General features: G+C 35.6%; 1 protein-coding gene across 12 annotated transcripts in view; it reads right to left on the minus strand.

Annotated features, from left to right (window-relative positions):
- Positions 1-16667, minus strand: part of Rapgef6 (Rap guanine nucleotide exchange factor 6) — a 174236-nt gene that overhangs the window by 139157 nt on the left and 18412 nt on the right. For 11 of the 12 annotated variants that reach the window (XM_005350060.3, XM_005350062.3, XM_005350061.3 and 8 more), the window contains exons 2-4: positions 10022-10092; positions 7876-7932; positions 1685-1768 (exon numbers count right to left, since the gene is read on the minus strand). In XM_005350060.3, coding sequence (XP_005350117.1) covers positions 1685-1768; positions 7876-7932; positions 10022-10092 — 212 coding nt within the window. Of the gene's footprint in view, positions 1-1684; positions 1769-4472; positions 4535-7875; positions 7933-10021; positions 10093-16667 lie in introns of those variants that run through there. The other variant, XM_026780216.1, reaches the window with a different exon arrangement.

The raw sequence follows: 16667 nt of genomic DNA on the forward strand, positions 1-16667 counted from the left end.
CCTCCCGAGTGGTGGGATTAAAGGTGTGCGCCACCACCACCCGGCTATTGGTTACAGTTTTTACAACAAATTTTTGACTATTTACAAACCACAGGAAGACTGAAGAACTATTCAAAAGAAAATACTAATCCTAAAAACAATCACAAGCAGTGGTTTCAGAACTAACTCAATGCAAATTCAGTATTTTGAGTTTCACAAACAAAAGGAAGGGAATAGCAGAAAAGTTTAAATAACCAAGAATCAACAAATTTTCTTTGTAAAAAGGTTTTTGTTTTGGTTTGGTTTTTTGAGCAGGGATTCTCTCTGTAACAGCTCTAGCAGACCAGGCTGGCCTTGAACTCAGAGATCTGCCTGTCTCTGCCTCCCGAGCGCTGGGATTAAAGGCATCACCACCACCACCCGGCTTCTTTGTAAAAAGCTAAGATATTTTATTCTACTCATGAAAAAGCATAGATTTCACATAATCGATGGTCAACAATGTAAAGTTTTAGAATTCAAGCAAGATATGACTTTCAAAATGGCATATAAACTGAGACATCCCGTGCTGATAGTTAAGTTTAATACATTTTACAATAATGAACTAATTTAGCTGCAATCTCATGTCCCATTTTAAAAGTTTCTTGGGGGCAATGAAATGGTTCAGTAGGTAAAGGTGCTTATTGCCAAGTGGAAGACATCAATTTCATCCCTGGAAACCATGTGATAGAAGAAGAGAACCAACTCTTTCAAGTTGCCCTCCAATTTCCCCACACATGCAAAATGGCATAGCATGAGTATAAGACAGAGACTACACAGAGTGTAGCACACATACACTGAAAAGACTTGTTGAAATGAAGAGGTTTAATGGGAAGGGAACAGAATCAAAATACAAGTAAATTGTGAAACAACACATTTTAGAGGAATATATAAAAAACAAAAAGTAAACCAGTGGTGGTGGGCACACCTTAAATCCTAGCTCAGGAAGCAGAGGCAGGCAGACTTCTGTGAGTTTGAGGACTGCTAGGGCTACACAGTGAAACCCTGCCTCAAAAAACAAAACAAAAATGCAATTGTGAAAATTGTTAAAAACTACTTTAGCTAGCCATTTAGACTTAACTAGTCTATTTCACACACCCAGTTTATCAAACTGCTTCTACTATTATACCCATTTCAGAGTAAACTTAGAGGTTAAGAATCTGCTAAAGAGGCCGGTGAAAAACCAAAAAAAAAAAAAAAAAAAAAAAAAAAAAAAAAAAAAAAAAAAAAAAAAATGCTAAAAAATCACTAGGCAGAAATAAGAACTTCAGCAATCTGATTCTTAGAGTATGAGCTCTTACAGACTTCTGAGAGCTTTGAGCAGAAGGAATTGCTAAAGCCTCATGACAATACTTACCAAGGATTATTATTATCTTTGTCTTACAGAAAACTACAATTCGTTCTAAGTCATAGAAACTGTTTAAGATTCAAATAGAAAGAAGGGAAAATTACATCATCAGAATTGTAAGTATTAAATGCCTGCCAAAAATGTCCAATGGTAACAACAGGAAAATATACTTTTATATGAAACAAAAGAGTTGTACCATTAACTTTGCCTGTCTCGGTGACGCAGACTGCACACTGTGGCTGAGGCTAGAGGACAAGTTCAAGGATATATAATTAAAGTCCAATAACAAAACCAAACCACACAGTATCTATGGAAACTTACCTGCAAGGAGGAAGGACCATAGAGTCTTTTACAAGTACAGATCCAGAAAGCAGGATATACCAACATCTGGCAATAGTTTCTGAACTGTTTAAACATATAAGAAAAAGAGTAAAGAAAAATGTGTATTTAAGTGTGGATTCAGTATGAATACAAAGCCTAGAATACTTCTAGTAATGCTGCAAATCATTAAAAATTAAGGAACAATATTGAAGAATCTGCATGTTGCCTAAGATTTTACATTAAAACATGTTCACATGGGGGAAAAGCAGTTTTCTCAAGAAACACACACACAGAATGGAAACAAAAAACTTCATGTCACTAGTAAGCAATACACAATGAGAACACATAAATACATTTTAAGAAAATTCTCAGAAATTAACCCAACTTAAGAGGTTCATGAAAATACTGCCTAATCATTGTTTAATGATACCGAAAATCAAAACCAGTTCTTCTCTAAAATACAGTACTATACTGCAAAGGACAAAATAGCAAGCTATCCCACAGTTCCACAATTTTATCATTCCTACCTCTACATTTGAGTAGTGCATTTTACTTTATCGTTCATCTATTATCTAATTGTCCTCTTATTTGTATATGATGGGCAATCATACAATCATTACAAAGTACAGTCATATAGGACATACATATACATATTGGATAGCAAAGTAGAGCACACACATCATAAAGAAACCACAAATACTTATGAAAGGTAGGACAATGAGATCAACACTGTTAACATTTTTAGGCACAGGTAGAAAGAGTTGACCAAAAGTATGTATTTAGCAGTAGTTAAGAAATGTGGGAAGGAGCTGGGTGGTGGTGTGCAAGCCTTTAATCTTAGCACTTGGGAGGTGGATCTCTGTGAGTTCGAGTCCAGCCTGATCAACAGAGTGAGTTCCAGGATAGGCTCCAAAGCTACAAAGAGAAACCCTGTCTGGAAAAATCAAAAAAGAGGGAAGGTAAAAGGAGGGATATTGTACCCAGGGAGTGTTTATCAATCAATCCAAGTTTTTAGACAACTTAGTTTAGAACTATTCCACTGAAAGTTAGACAACATATTCTTCTGTATAAATGTGGCTTCCCAGAAGATTTAGGGAGGACTGAGGGTATCATATGTTCAGAGTCAACTTGTCGGAAGCAAATACTACCATTGCAGACAAAGCCAATCTATTTACAAGTATTTACACCTGCAGACAATTTAAAAATTCATATAATGTCATAGCCTAAACTTCAAGTCAAGTAGAGCTTTATTAAAAAGTAATTCCAATTTGAAACCACTAAAGGAGTTGGGGATTTAGCTCAGTAATAGAGCAATTGTCTAGAATGTTTGAGACCCAAGGTTCCATTCCAGCGTACTAGAGAATGTGAGGATGAGATGGGGGGGGAGGAGAAGAGAGGAAGAGAGGGGGAAAGAAAAGGTGAGGGAGGAATAGAGAGAATGAAAAAGGGAAAATGAGAATATTCTTTTTTATACAATTCAACAACTTTTACTAAATGTTCTAGTATTTTTAGATTTTTATTTAACACTCATTTCTTGGGAATTGTCAAAATATTATACTTGACATTAAAATTTTAAATACTGCAGATACTCATTAAATCTCCATTGCCTTTAACAACCAAGATCAAGGATAAAAACAACAAGTCTTCTGAACTCGTTAGACAGCTGAAAGTTATTTTTCATTCTCAATGTTTTCTCTTGGCATCTTCTAGGTCACTGCCTTCCTCTTCTACAGACATTTACAATGGCAGACAACTTCTCTCACATGTTTCTTTTGCCTGTGGGTTCACATGGCTCAGTTATAGCTATCGATATCAAACCATTCTTTCCCTTTCCTTATTAAAAATCCCCAGTTTTAAATTTTAGATCATCATATCATACCAGCTAGACGCTGAAGGTCAATCCTTCCATTCCTTGTAGGATGCTTGGCTGCTACACACCCTTTCTAACAATGGTATCATCAGATTTTATACTGACATTGATATTCATTCCTTCTCAATTTCTTGATCTCTTTAAGGATTTTTTATTTAATATCCCCTCGTCTTGTATTTGAGACAGAGTCTTGCTCTGTAAGTCCAACCTGGAACTTTCTATGTAGATCAGGATGGTCTCAAATTCACAGCAATTTTCCACACTCACTCTCCCACTACTGAGATTCTTCATGTAATACACCATGCATAGACTATTAGTGATGTTATCTTCTACTTTAAATGAGTTTCCACAGTCATTTTCCGGAATTTTGCTTTAGCACAAACTATCATATCTTCATTAATCCAGAGTTCAAGATTCCAATGTCACCATCTCTTTCCTTTGCAGCTGTTTGTTGCCTTACTCATCATCTATTCCACAATGATCTCACCATCATCTTTTCTCCCTATCTTCTGTACCTACAATTCAATGGTACATTGCCATTATCCTTCTTTTCAACAATTCCCTCAACTCTTTACTCATTCATTTGTAGTGATCTGAGGCTTCCCCAAAATTCCTAAAAAATAGAATCAACCAAAATACAACTTCCACTAATTCCCACACAAGCCACTCAACAGTCTTTGCACCAAGGTGTCTGCTCTCTACGTACCACAATGCAGAGAACAAACCACACATCTAAGTATACCATGGATAGACGGTATAGTCAGGGCTTCCACTTTTCATGGAGCAGCTGGCATTCAGTCAAAAATACTGATGAAAACAAAACCAAATAATCGAAAAATGATAGGAAAAAAAAAAACCAAACCCACTATATTTAGTAAATTCAAGAAAGAAAAAAAAAAGACAAGATAAAATACTTACCTAAGCACTGAAATCTAAACACGCACATCCTAGGAATTCAAACACTGGAGTTTTATTTAGGACTAGAAAGAGTAGAAAACAAGAATTTATAAACCAGAAAGTCAGTAGAAAATAACAGAGAAAGATAAGGATGGAAAATGGTATAAAGATGAGACAAAAAAATGAAAGAAAGTAATGAAGAAAAATCAGAAAAGAAGCCAATCAGGAAAAAAATACTGGCTAAGGATTTCTTAAAATTTATAGAAGACAGCAAGCCAAAGAAAAAAGTCCTATAAATGCTTAACAACAACAACAACAAAATCTAAAAAAAAAAAAAAATCACATTTAAGGACACTAGACACAACTGCTGAGGAGAAAAATTTTCAGAAGTATGAGAAAGTAATGTCACTCACAAAACAACAGGAGTAACAACTTACATAAATGTAAGGAACATGATAAATCAATGTTTAAGAAGTACTAGAGAGGAAAAAAGACTGCATACATTTCAAAACAACAACAAAACCTTCCAGTTTAGAATTATATATGCAGCAAAAAGTCTTTCTTTAAAAACAAGGTGAAACAACACTACAGTAGAGAATTAAAGATCAGCAAATAACTGAAGAATATACATATGTGCAGGCTGAAATATGGTATTTCTAAAGATGTCAATTCTCTCTGATTTAATGCTATCCTAACACAAAGGCCACAGATGTCCCTCAGGTATTTTATGTATGTAAAAGCTGAAGGGTTGATTCCCCAATGTATACAGAAAAGTGAAACCAGTATTAATAGTTGCTAGGTTATCCAGACATCACAAAAACATATTTATAAATTTGTAAATTATAAAACTACATGTTCTCTAAAGTTCAATTTTTTGAAAGCTTTGGTTTTATAATTTACAATCCTGAACCTTTTGGGAGGAAACTAGTAGTAGCATGAGCTAATGACTTTTTTTTTTAAAGTATAATGTATAAAAATATGTCAAGATGAGAAAATTCATTACCATTAATAGTTTCCAAATGACTGATACAAAATGCCACAAGAATCACATGAAGAGGGAATAACCCGTTAAAAGTACTTTAGTCAGGTAGGGTGGCAAACAACTTTAATCCCAGCACTTTGGAGATTAAGAGGCAGTTTGCTAACCAGATACTGTGTAGAGAGTTCCAGGACAGCTAGGGTTACACAGAGAGATCCTGTTTCAAAAACCAAATCATCAACAACAAAAAACATACTTCAACCACAGCATTCAGGAGGCAGAGGTTGACGATTGCTATGAATTTGAGGTCAGCCTGGTCTACAAAGTACATGCCAAGCTAGCCACTGATACACAGTGAAACGTTTTCTTAACACCCCATCCTCTAAAACACCCAAAGTAAAAACAAAACCAATCAATAGTTTTTAATTAAATAAAGTATTTAAAATTCCATTGACAAAGTCTCAGATTCTTGTTGTAACTAATGTAGAAGAAACTTAAACAGTTTTGATATTACACTAAAGAAAAATACCCAAATTATTTAAAATGCTACTAAAATACTCATTTCTAACTCTTTCTCAATCAAGTCAGATTTCCTTCACTAAAATACTCACACAACAAACTAAATAAAAAAACTACCTACTGTCAACCAGATGTAAGTCTAAAATGACATTCTTGTTTTATAACTGTTTGCTATAACAAATATAGTTGTGTTTTATAGAATGAGTATTTTAAAAATATGATTAAATCAAGGAAAATAAAAATCGATTACATTTTGCAACAATGACTAAAATCCTTTTCATTATGCGCTTAACAAGCTTATTTTGGGAAACAAAGCTCGGAACTTTTTAAAGAAAACCACACAATCTTGAAACAGAAATAGATATTTGTAAATTTTTTTAAACGCAGATTTAAAAAAAAAAAGCATTAATCATGGCTGTTGAGATGGCTCAGGGGTTAAGAGTACATATTGCTCTTACAGAGGATCTATGTTGGGCAGTTCATAACCACTTATAAATCCAGCTCCAAGAGATCTGACCCCTTTGGCATCCGTACATACTCTTTAAGAGATTTGGAAAAGTCAAAAGCCATAGCAGGAAAAGTATTTGCAGTAAGCACATTCATCAAGGAGTTTGATTAAAAATCCACACAAAACTTCCAAGTAAATATAAATTAAGGAACTGCAATAGAAAAATGGTCAAGAATGTAAGATTTAATTAGAAACCAGTCAAACAACCTGAAAACATGAGAATTATTCATTATTATCATCAGTAACTGGACATTGTATAATAAAATCATGGTGAGATAACAAAGTGATGAACACAACATCTAAAATTGAAGCAATCATGCAAAATAGGCTACAAGGGTTGTTAAAGATGGGTACCTAGACTAGGCATGTGATGTGGGATTCCCTTCTGTATGCTGTGAATACCATTGGCTTGGAAACTGGCTTGGCCTGATAGGGTAGAACAGAGCTAGGCAGGAAAAACTAAATTGAATGCTGGGAGAAAAAAGGGCGAAGTCCAGAGAAACCATGGAGCCGCCAGAGACAGACATGCTGAAACCTTGCTGGTAGGCCACAAACCTCATGGTAAAATATAAAATACGGAGATGGGTTAATTCTAGATGTAAGAGCCTAGCAATACACTTAAGTAATGGTTAAGCAGTGATTTAATTAATACAGTTTCTGTGTGATTATTTTAAGGCTGAGCAGCCAGGAACCAACAAGTGGCCTTCCATACAACAATGGTGCACACTTTAGATCTGGCAAGTGGGTGGCAGAGGACGACCAAGGTTACAAAGAGAAACCCTATCTCAAAAAAACAATAAGAACAAAAAAAGATGGATTACTGGGACTTACTACACAGCTCATGGTCACCATCACTGGCACAACTATAGTGGGAAGCTGGGTGACACTCCTAATATTTATATGCAAAATTCTAGTAATTCTATTCCTTGGAAGATGTTTAAGTTGAATTAGTAAGTAAGAGTACAATAGGTGTCAGCAAAATCTCCACAGGGAGCTTATTTTTCACTTTCACAACAGTAAAAATCTGGTTGCAACCCAGTACAGTAGAACAGATAAAACAACATTCAATCTACCTACAACAGTACAAGAGAACAAAGGGGAATATTAAAGAATCCTGGAATGACACCTGCTACATAACAACTTGATTCAAAAATGCTATCAGTAAGAGGTTGAAAAAGGTAAAATTAATTGATGAAATCACAATTATAATTACCATTCCAAAGCAGCACTGACTAGAGCTTTCTAGAAAGTCAGTCTTTTTGATTGCAGTTATATATATTTCTAACATTGGATATACTAGACCAGTTCCTGTATTTTTTATGTATTATACTTCAGTTTATGATTACCAAATGAATTTTAATGTGAAAAGTCAAGATTTAAACATGTCATTAATCTGAGGTAAGCATAAAAAAACTTACCAAAAAAGCAATTGATTGCCATTGTATCTCTCATAGCGTGCTCTTGCAGACATTAACCTAATAAAAAGGGTAAAAAGTTTCAAAAATGTCATAAATAGAAAATTAGATATATAACCAAATTCTTACTAAACTTGGAAATATATGTAATATGGTAACATTTTTATAAAAGCAATAGATAATAATATTTTGGTTTATTGTTAAGTATTTTGCTTTTCTCTTGATTTTTAAAATGTAACATAAGCCAGTAACAGTGGCGTTTGCCTGTAACCTTAACCCTTCAGGCAGAGAAAGACAGATTTAGGCAGAGGTTTATGAAGATAGGCACAAATTTGATGCTCACAAGAGCAATATGTTAAGATTTTATACCCACAAATCCAGGAAAGTAAAACAAAACTACAAAACTAATTTTAAAAAAAGCAATAGATATTAAGTAACAGGGTTTAATATTCTTAGGTACATGATAGTCTTTCAATCCATACTAAATAATTTTATTATGAGAAAATACACATTTGAATTGTTCATTCTCACATCTTGTGAAGAACAGTTACTGGTAACAACAAATATATACAAACAAAAGGATCTGTTAAGTATATAGATTTTTTACATTTTAAAAGAATCTTTAAAAACATATTAAAAATACATATTAATATGGCTTATAATTTTTAGTTATTTAATTATTCCTGATTTACTCACAAATACACAAACGGAATGAATAAAAAACAACCTAGTTCATTATCAGAACTTTGGACACTGAGGAAAAGCAGCTAGCTAAATGGGTCATGGAAAGAAAGATTGAATCAAAATATACAAAATCACAATTAGTGCTGTATAGCACTAAGTGTCTAGAATATAACCACATGATTTCAGATACAGATATGTCTGTCAACTCCTCCCCCGCAGCCCAGATAAGTTTATTTTCTGTGTCCTGGAACTCACTATAGACCAGGCTGGCATTGAACTCAAGAGATCTGCCTGCCTCTGCTTCCCAAGTGCTGGGATTAAAGTTGTGCATCACCACAAGGCCTGGCAAGGTCTGACTATCTTAAAGAGAAAGCAGAGGTTCATAAAGTATATTGGTCTTGGCTGCGGGAATCATGCCAGGCTAACATATTGCGCTTATTTTAAGCATCTTGCACAACTAATAAGAGAATCCTCAGAAAGAAAATAGGAGTTTTGAGTTCTGTTCTGTGCTCATTAGTATATGTCAACCTGATACAAACCAAGATATAATCAGGAAGAGGGAATCAAATTGAGGATTTGCCTCTATCAGACTGGACTGTATGCAAGTCTATAAGGCATCATCTTCTTGATTTAATGACTGATGTGGAAAGGTCCAGATTGCTGTGGTTGGTACTATTGTGGGCAGGTGGCCCTGGGTTATATAAAAAAGCAAACTGAGCAAGCCTTGGGGAAAAGTAAGTGAGCAGTGTTCTTCCATGGCCTCTGCTTCAGGTCCTGCCATGGCTTCCCTCAATTATGGACCGTGATGTGAAATTGCAAGGCAAATAAACCCTTTTCTTCCCAAGCTGCTTCTGGCTATGGTCCTTATCACAGCAACAGAAAGAAAACTAGGACAATCCCAAAATTTGGCACATATTGAAGCATAGTTGTTTGTGTTACTTATTCTCAAGGAACTTTCAAGCACTGTAATAAAGACAAAGCTATCACTCCATTTTTTAAAGAAAAAAACTGCAGCTTACATGATGAAGACTTAAAATATCGTGAATAAGAAAAATTAAGATAAGGAACATAATTTTTTTTTGCCTAGACCTACAAAATTTCTAAGTCACCTGACTCCTGGAGAGTACTTTATTCTAGCTCTCTTTTACTCTGCACCAGAAACCAAAGGCCTCTTTCTTGTCTTGGCTCTGTCACAGAGGCCTCTATTCAAAACTTACTTCCTACGAGAGTAATCATCTAAATATAAGCAGCTAGCAGGTGACTTGACATCACCATGTTGTATTATATCACAGTAGTTATCATTTCTGCATAGGATACATAATTTTTATAATGCTATCAAATTCCAGGCATTAGTGATCTAAGTAGTTCAGATACCTAAAAAAAAAGATGACTGTAAAAGGTGCTTTACAAGCATCTGATGAATAAATGAGTATACAGCACAGATCAGTAAACCAATTACACTTACCTAAGCTGATGCTCCCTGAGGTTTGATAGTATTTCCATTCCATGGAGGTAAGAATAAATAGTATTTAAGTCCTGTGGAAAAGAAAAGTTTTTAGATCACTTTTCAAATATATATTCTAAAATATGACCTCCACCAATCTCTTTTTAAGCATGCAACCATTTAAGACAGAGCTCTGTTAACTATTCAAGAGCCACAAAAGCCTCTGAATTACAAATTTTTTAAAGATAAGGAGGAAGCCAGGTGGTGGTGGCCTGCACCTTTAATCCCAGCACTCAGGAGGTAGAGGCAGGTGAGTTCGAGGCCAGCCTAATCTCCAAAGGGAGTTTAAGGGCAGCCAGGAACTGCACACACAGAAACAAGAAAGAGAAAGAGAGAAGGGGGGGGGGAGGATGGGAGGGAGAGAAATAAACATTTCAATACTGAACCTGCCATTTCAGCAAAGATTTTTGGGGTAGCCTGGGCACATAAGGACATTCCGTTCAAAGAAAAATTGTTGAAGACAGAGTAAGAGAGATTCAACCAATCACCCACCTAAAACTCCCAAAAATAAAAACCAAGACACGAAAGACTTATATTTTCTATTATAGTTCCATTTATTTTGTAGGTGTTCTGGTACACAGGTGGAGCCAGAGAACAACTTTTGGGAGTAGGATCTCTCCTTGAACCTTCTTTCCTGGGGACCAAAGTCAGGTTTTCAAGCTTGGCTGCAAACACCTTTTATAGGTTAAGCATTACTAGCCCCATGAAAGGTTTTTCAGAAGAGAGAATGACATTAAGAAACAAAGGCAAGTGACTCTTGAAACAGAAATATAAATATTTGGTGGTATATATGATTATTCAAACCATACTGACTTGAAAAGAGTGTATAAGTAAGGAGTAGAAAGCAGCTACAATTTACAAAGCAAGGAGATGGAGAAGCTATACTGAAAGTAGGTTCCAGAAACCTACAAAAGATATCTCTTAGTTCTTGAAGACAGAGTGATTACAACATGCAAATATATAAATATGTAAAAAGAACAACAATTAAAAAACAATAACCCCAAGAGAGCAGCAGATTGTGGTATAGTGACACATCACTATAATCACAACATTCAAGAAGCAGAGGTTGCAGAATCCCAAGTTTGAAAAATCAGAAGTTCAAGGTCATTCTTGGCTATATGGAGAACTTGAAGTTAGCATGGACTATAGGGGATACTGTCTCAAAATGGGAAAAAAACAAAAGAGACAAAAAATTTTTTCAGGTAAGTAATAACCAAACGAAAAGAGGATATCAAGTTGAGAAAGTTCATTCCATAAGGAAACATCTGTATTTCTGAGTGTAACTCTATGAGTTTAGAGATCTTGATTCCAAAGGGTCACACTTTTGTAGGGAAAAGGGAAAAGTACAAGATTCTTACTGAAGAACTGGTGTGCAAAGTCCTTCTGTCTATGTGTTGCTTTTATTGTTAATGAATAAAGAAACAGATTGGGCCTATAGCAGGTTATAACAGAGCTAGGTGGGGAAAACTAAACTGATTGCTGGGAGAAAGGCAGGGAGTCAAGAGACACCATGTAGCCACCAGTAGGGAAAGATGCAAGCTGCCAGCCAGAACCTTGCAGGTAGACAATGAGTCTCATGATACAATATATACTAACAGAAATGAGTTAAGAGATAAGAGTGAGCTAGAATTATGCATGAGCTAATAGGCCAAGCAGTATTGTAATTAATAGTTTCTGTGTGATTATTTCGTTTCTAGGCATCTGGAAACAAACAAGTGGCCTCTTACAACAAATTGGTGCTCCAACATGTGCTAGCTAAATCCACATATAAACTGAGAGGGCTTGGAAATGAATTCTAGACACTAAAAAACAAAGTTTAGCTGCATTTCTTTTTTGGATGGGTTTTGCTTGCTGGCTGTATGTTACAGCGTCTTTAAGAGAGGTCTTCCTGATTCAGCTGTAGCAGAAAAAAAGAAAAAGAAAACAGCTTAGTTTTGAAATAGTGGCTTCCTGGGCCATGCTGCCAGCACGAAAGCTGGCTCTTTCAGGAGACCAAGCATTTAAATGGGGTTTGTGAGCAACTTGCTAAAAATTGCTTAATGGTGCAACACAGACCTGCTGCATACTTGGAACTAGGATGGAGTGTGTGGCTTGTAGATGCAGTGAACATGACACCACCATGTTGGACTGGGTGGAGCCAGAAGGCAAAGTAGCCTAGTCCTAGCCAGGCCACAACTTAGCATTTTAAGTAGTGTTTAGCATTTTAAGAAGTGCTCCTGGACAGAAAAGGATTACAGATACACAACAGGACAGATTTAGGCATAGAAGAACTCTAAATGAGTCACAGTATGTTTAAAAAAATGTATGTAGGCTTGGGAGAGAGAAGAAAAAAGTAAAGAGACAGTAAATGTAGTATAAAAGAGTACAGACAGTCATAGATTAAAGGAATAAAGATAAAAAAAATAATTAACTAGTAGAAAGTAACAGAGAGTAAGCAAGAAAAATAAGCCACATAAAGATGGAATATAAACAGAGAGTCTGGATTATTTATATTATTGTATTTTCTTTGAATATGTTGACTGTGAAGGAGCTAAGTACAGAGAGACAGTTCATTGTATGGGTTGGTAAACTAAACCAACCTATATATTTTAAAGGTATCTTGATTTCAAAATTTGGGTCTAGGGATTGGTTGCTTTGGAAAAGAGGTTCTGCTTTTGTTTCCACAGAAGATGGGAACCTGTGGATTAATTTCAGACTAATGCAGTTTGATGGACCAAGACCCCCTCCCAGAGGTTGCCGTCAACACCCCCATAAACTACTTTGCCCAACAAAAAGCAGGAAGCAGTTTGGAGAGAACTACACCCAAATTCCCAAATATTGTCTATAATTTCTTTTTAATTTTAAAGGGGGATATGCTATAGAGATGGATGCATTAAATTGTTATAGATATTGGTTTATTGATACAATTTTAAGATCAATTTTGTTATATATGTATATTTTTTCTTGATTAAGGTATTGTGTTTGTCCAGCTCATTTAAAAATGTAATGTATAATAGGTTAACAGATAATCATCTATAATGGTCAAACTTGTAGACATGTTAGTTAGGTTTTCTAGATAGAGATATATTTCAGTTAGAGAGGATTCTTCAAATCTTTCAGACACCCTCAGAATATGGCATTTAAAATGTTTTAAGAACTTAAGACTTTTCATGACAATGAGACACATCTGCTACTGGCAGCACCAATTACTTCAAGGGGATGATGAGCATTGAAGATGTAGTTTATGGAGTTTGCTAGCCGTTTGGGCAAGAAACTGCTCTTGCTTGGACTGCTTGATGTTATGCTGTATGAACTGGACACGCAAGGCCCACAGAAAAATGACTGCTCAACTTGCCTAAAGGTGAGACAATCCTTCAGGGTTCCTGCTTTAAGAAAGAGACTGCCAGATATTCTTCAGGACATAGAAAAAAGTGACTGACAAACTGTCAATATAGGCCTAACTGTCTTTGAAATTTCCTGCTTCATGGAAAAGTCTGTCAGATACTATGGGCCTATAGGCTAATGATTGGATGTCCCAACGGTACTGAAGAACTCTGGGTGACTGTCCAGGCAGCAAGATGTCTCTGCCAATTCTAGAGTTTTGGAAGTTGCTTACAACACACTTTCTGCTAACTTAGGTAATATTATATCCGTCCGGAGTTGTTGATGGACTTGAAGAATAGTTATAACTATAGTTTTACTTAGCTATGATAAAAAATAAAGTAGATATAAATGTTGTGACTGTAATTCTTGTTTGATGCCTGTTCTGTAATATGCAATTTTACTATGTTAAAATTAAAACCTTCCTTTTTATTTGAACAGAAAAGGGAAAATGGTATGGAAAGTCCTTCTATCTATGTGTTGCTTTTATTGTTAATGAATAAAGAAACTGCTTTGGGCCTATAGCAGGTTAGAACAGAGCTAGGTGAGGAAAGTTAAACTGAATGCTAGGAGAAAGAAGGTAGAGTCAAGAGACACCATGTAGCCGCCAAAGGGGAAAGATGCAAGCCGTCAGCCAAAACCTTACCAGTAGGCCCTGAGTCTAATGGTAAAATCTAAAATAATAGAAATGGGTTAATTTAAGAGATAAGAGTGAGACAGAAATATGCATAAGCTAATAGGCCAAGCAGTGTTGTAATTAATACAGTTTCCATGTGATTATTTCGGTTCTAGGCATCTGGGAACAAACAAGCGGCCTCTTACAACAAAGAAACAACAGGCAAGTGCAGTTGATGATTTGGAAGAATAATCCTTTATCAACAGGGAGAAATAGAGCTACTTTTATATAGTACTTCATAGAATAGAATAGCAACTATTTATATAGTGTTTACATTTTTATTTATCAGTCATCTAAAGAAACTACAAATTATATGAGAGGGTATATATAGGTTACATGCAATACAACATTGTTTTATATATAAGGGACTTGAAAATCTACAAATATAGTATTCATAACAGTCCTGGAATCAACCTCCTGAATTCAAAGCCAGCCTATCCTATGTTATGAATATCAAGTCAGCCAGGGCTCTATAATAAGCTTATCCCAAAACAATCACCCAGGAGAGAGGAAAAAAAAAAAGCCAGATTTGAGCTTGAGTTCTGGTGCATGTAAATAACAGTCCTAGGAAATCCTAAACCAGCACTGTCAGCAATATTTGGGAGTTTGTGGGGGGATGCATTTTCAGACCCTAACCCAGAATCTTAGGGACTAATATGCTTCCACAGAAGCCCTATAGGTGGTTCCATGTATACTGTTTAGGAGATATGTTTAGTGATATAGGCAGCGTACTATATCACTCTAGATTAGTTGTCTGGTAACATAATAACTGGGAATGAACACAAGAACAGGATGCTTACTAAATATCAATCCTTCCAGCATACCAAACTTAAAGTCAAAAAACACTAAGCCTTCAAAAAAGATAATTTTCAGAATATGTGGGTAGTGGTTCTTTTCTAAACCAACAAACAGGTAGAAAGGAGTTTCTTGGGGGTTTTGCTCCAGTTAATCCATTATGAGACAATCTTGAAGAAATATATGATTTATAAGGTTTCTTGGTGTGTGCAAAAGAAACAATCTATTCAAACAAACTCTATTTAGCTCCTCTAAAAGAGAAAATGTAAGAACACCAATAGAGACAGACTGAAAGTCTTACAGAATTTTGTTTGCAGTCACAAATTCAAATGCTAGAAAGAGGATGCTAACCAATTACAGAGTGTACTTGAAAGCTATTTGATAGAGCCTGAAAGGAGAAGCAGTGAAAATGACAGAAAACTAACCATCTGGGACATGACAACACCCAAATCACTAGCATCTGTTTCTGTAACCATACCAACAAGCACTGCAGAAATTATTCAGGGCATTAGAACAAAGACCAATTTAGGATTAGAAATAGAAGATTTCACCTAAGCAAAAAAGTTGAAGTCATACAGTTAGCAACAAACCATTTACACAATGGTGGTCCCATTATGATGGAAATGAAAAAAATCCCTATTGCCTAGTGACTTGTAGCTATTGCAATGTCATAGTGCAGTATCACTCATGTGTCTGTGGTGATTCCTGAGTAAACAGAACTTCTGTCCTGTCAGCTGTTTAGAAACACAGCAAATAGTTCTATAAAATAACCAGTACTTGATAATGATAATAAATGACTCCATCACTGGCTTAGATTGTTCCACTGTACTTTTTATTGGTGTTGTGTATGCTAATGCACACACATTTGTGCATACGGAGGCCAAAGGACAACCCTGAGTATTGTTCCTTCACCACTGTCTATTTATTTACTTATTAGCGGTGACATGGTCTCTCCCTTACTGATCTGAACTCACAAAGGTTGGCTGGCTGGATAGCAACAAGAATCCTACAAACACCATTACGCTTGATTTTCCGCATAAATTCTGAGGATTAAAATCAGGTTCTCATTCTTGTGCAAGACAAGTACTTTACCCTTTCACAGATCTTTGAAAGTGTACTTCTATTTACATTAAGAAAAAAAAAGTTCAAGGACTGGGGATATAGCTCTGGGTAAAATGTCTGACTAGCATGCATAAGGTCCCAGGTTTCATCCAACATACTGCCAAAATAAATTAAAATTCACTGTAAAATAGTATGTGCCATGTTACATTGGCAGAAACCTCACTCATTTCTTGATTGCATTAAGATACGACATCTAGTGTACTATGTTGGTTTGTGTTGGGCACTTTCTGTGATGTCAATACAATAACAAAGTTGCCTAATGATGCTTTTCTCAAAACATATCCCCACTGTTAAGTAAAGTATGACTAGAACTTCTCTGAAGGGTGGTGGTAGGGTCACTGTCATCCTAAAACAAATGACTCTTCTAACAACCTAAACCTACATTATTTATTGTAGATATAGTCTATGGGGTTTTGATTTGAGCCTGTTATATAAAATATTAAATTAATAAATAGTTCATTATTTGGAATAGGTAAGGCTGTTTTTACAATGTTGGGGTTCAGATTCCTTATAAATAGCATACAAACACTCTACCAAAGAATTATATTAGTAGCTTTTTTTTTTTCGAGACAGGGTTTCTCTGTAGCTTTGGTGCCTGTTCTGGAACTAGCTCTTGTAGACCAGGCTGGCCTCGAACTCCCAGAGATCCGCCTG

The sequence above is a fragment of the Microtus ochrogaster genome, chromosome 7, assembly GCF_000317375.1.
Source record: "Microtus ochrogaster isolate Prairie Vole_2 chromosome 7, MicOch1.0, whole genome shotgun sequence".
Lineage (NCBI taxonomy): Eukaryota > Metazoa > Chordata > Mammalia > Rodentia > Cricetidae > Microtus > Microtus ochrogaster.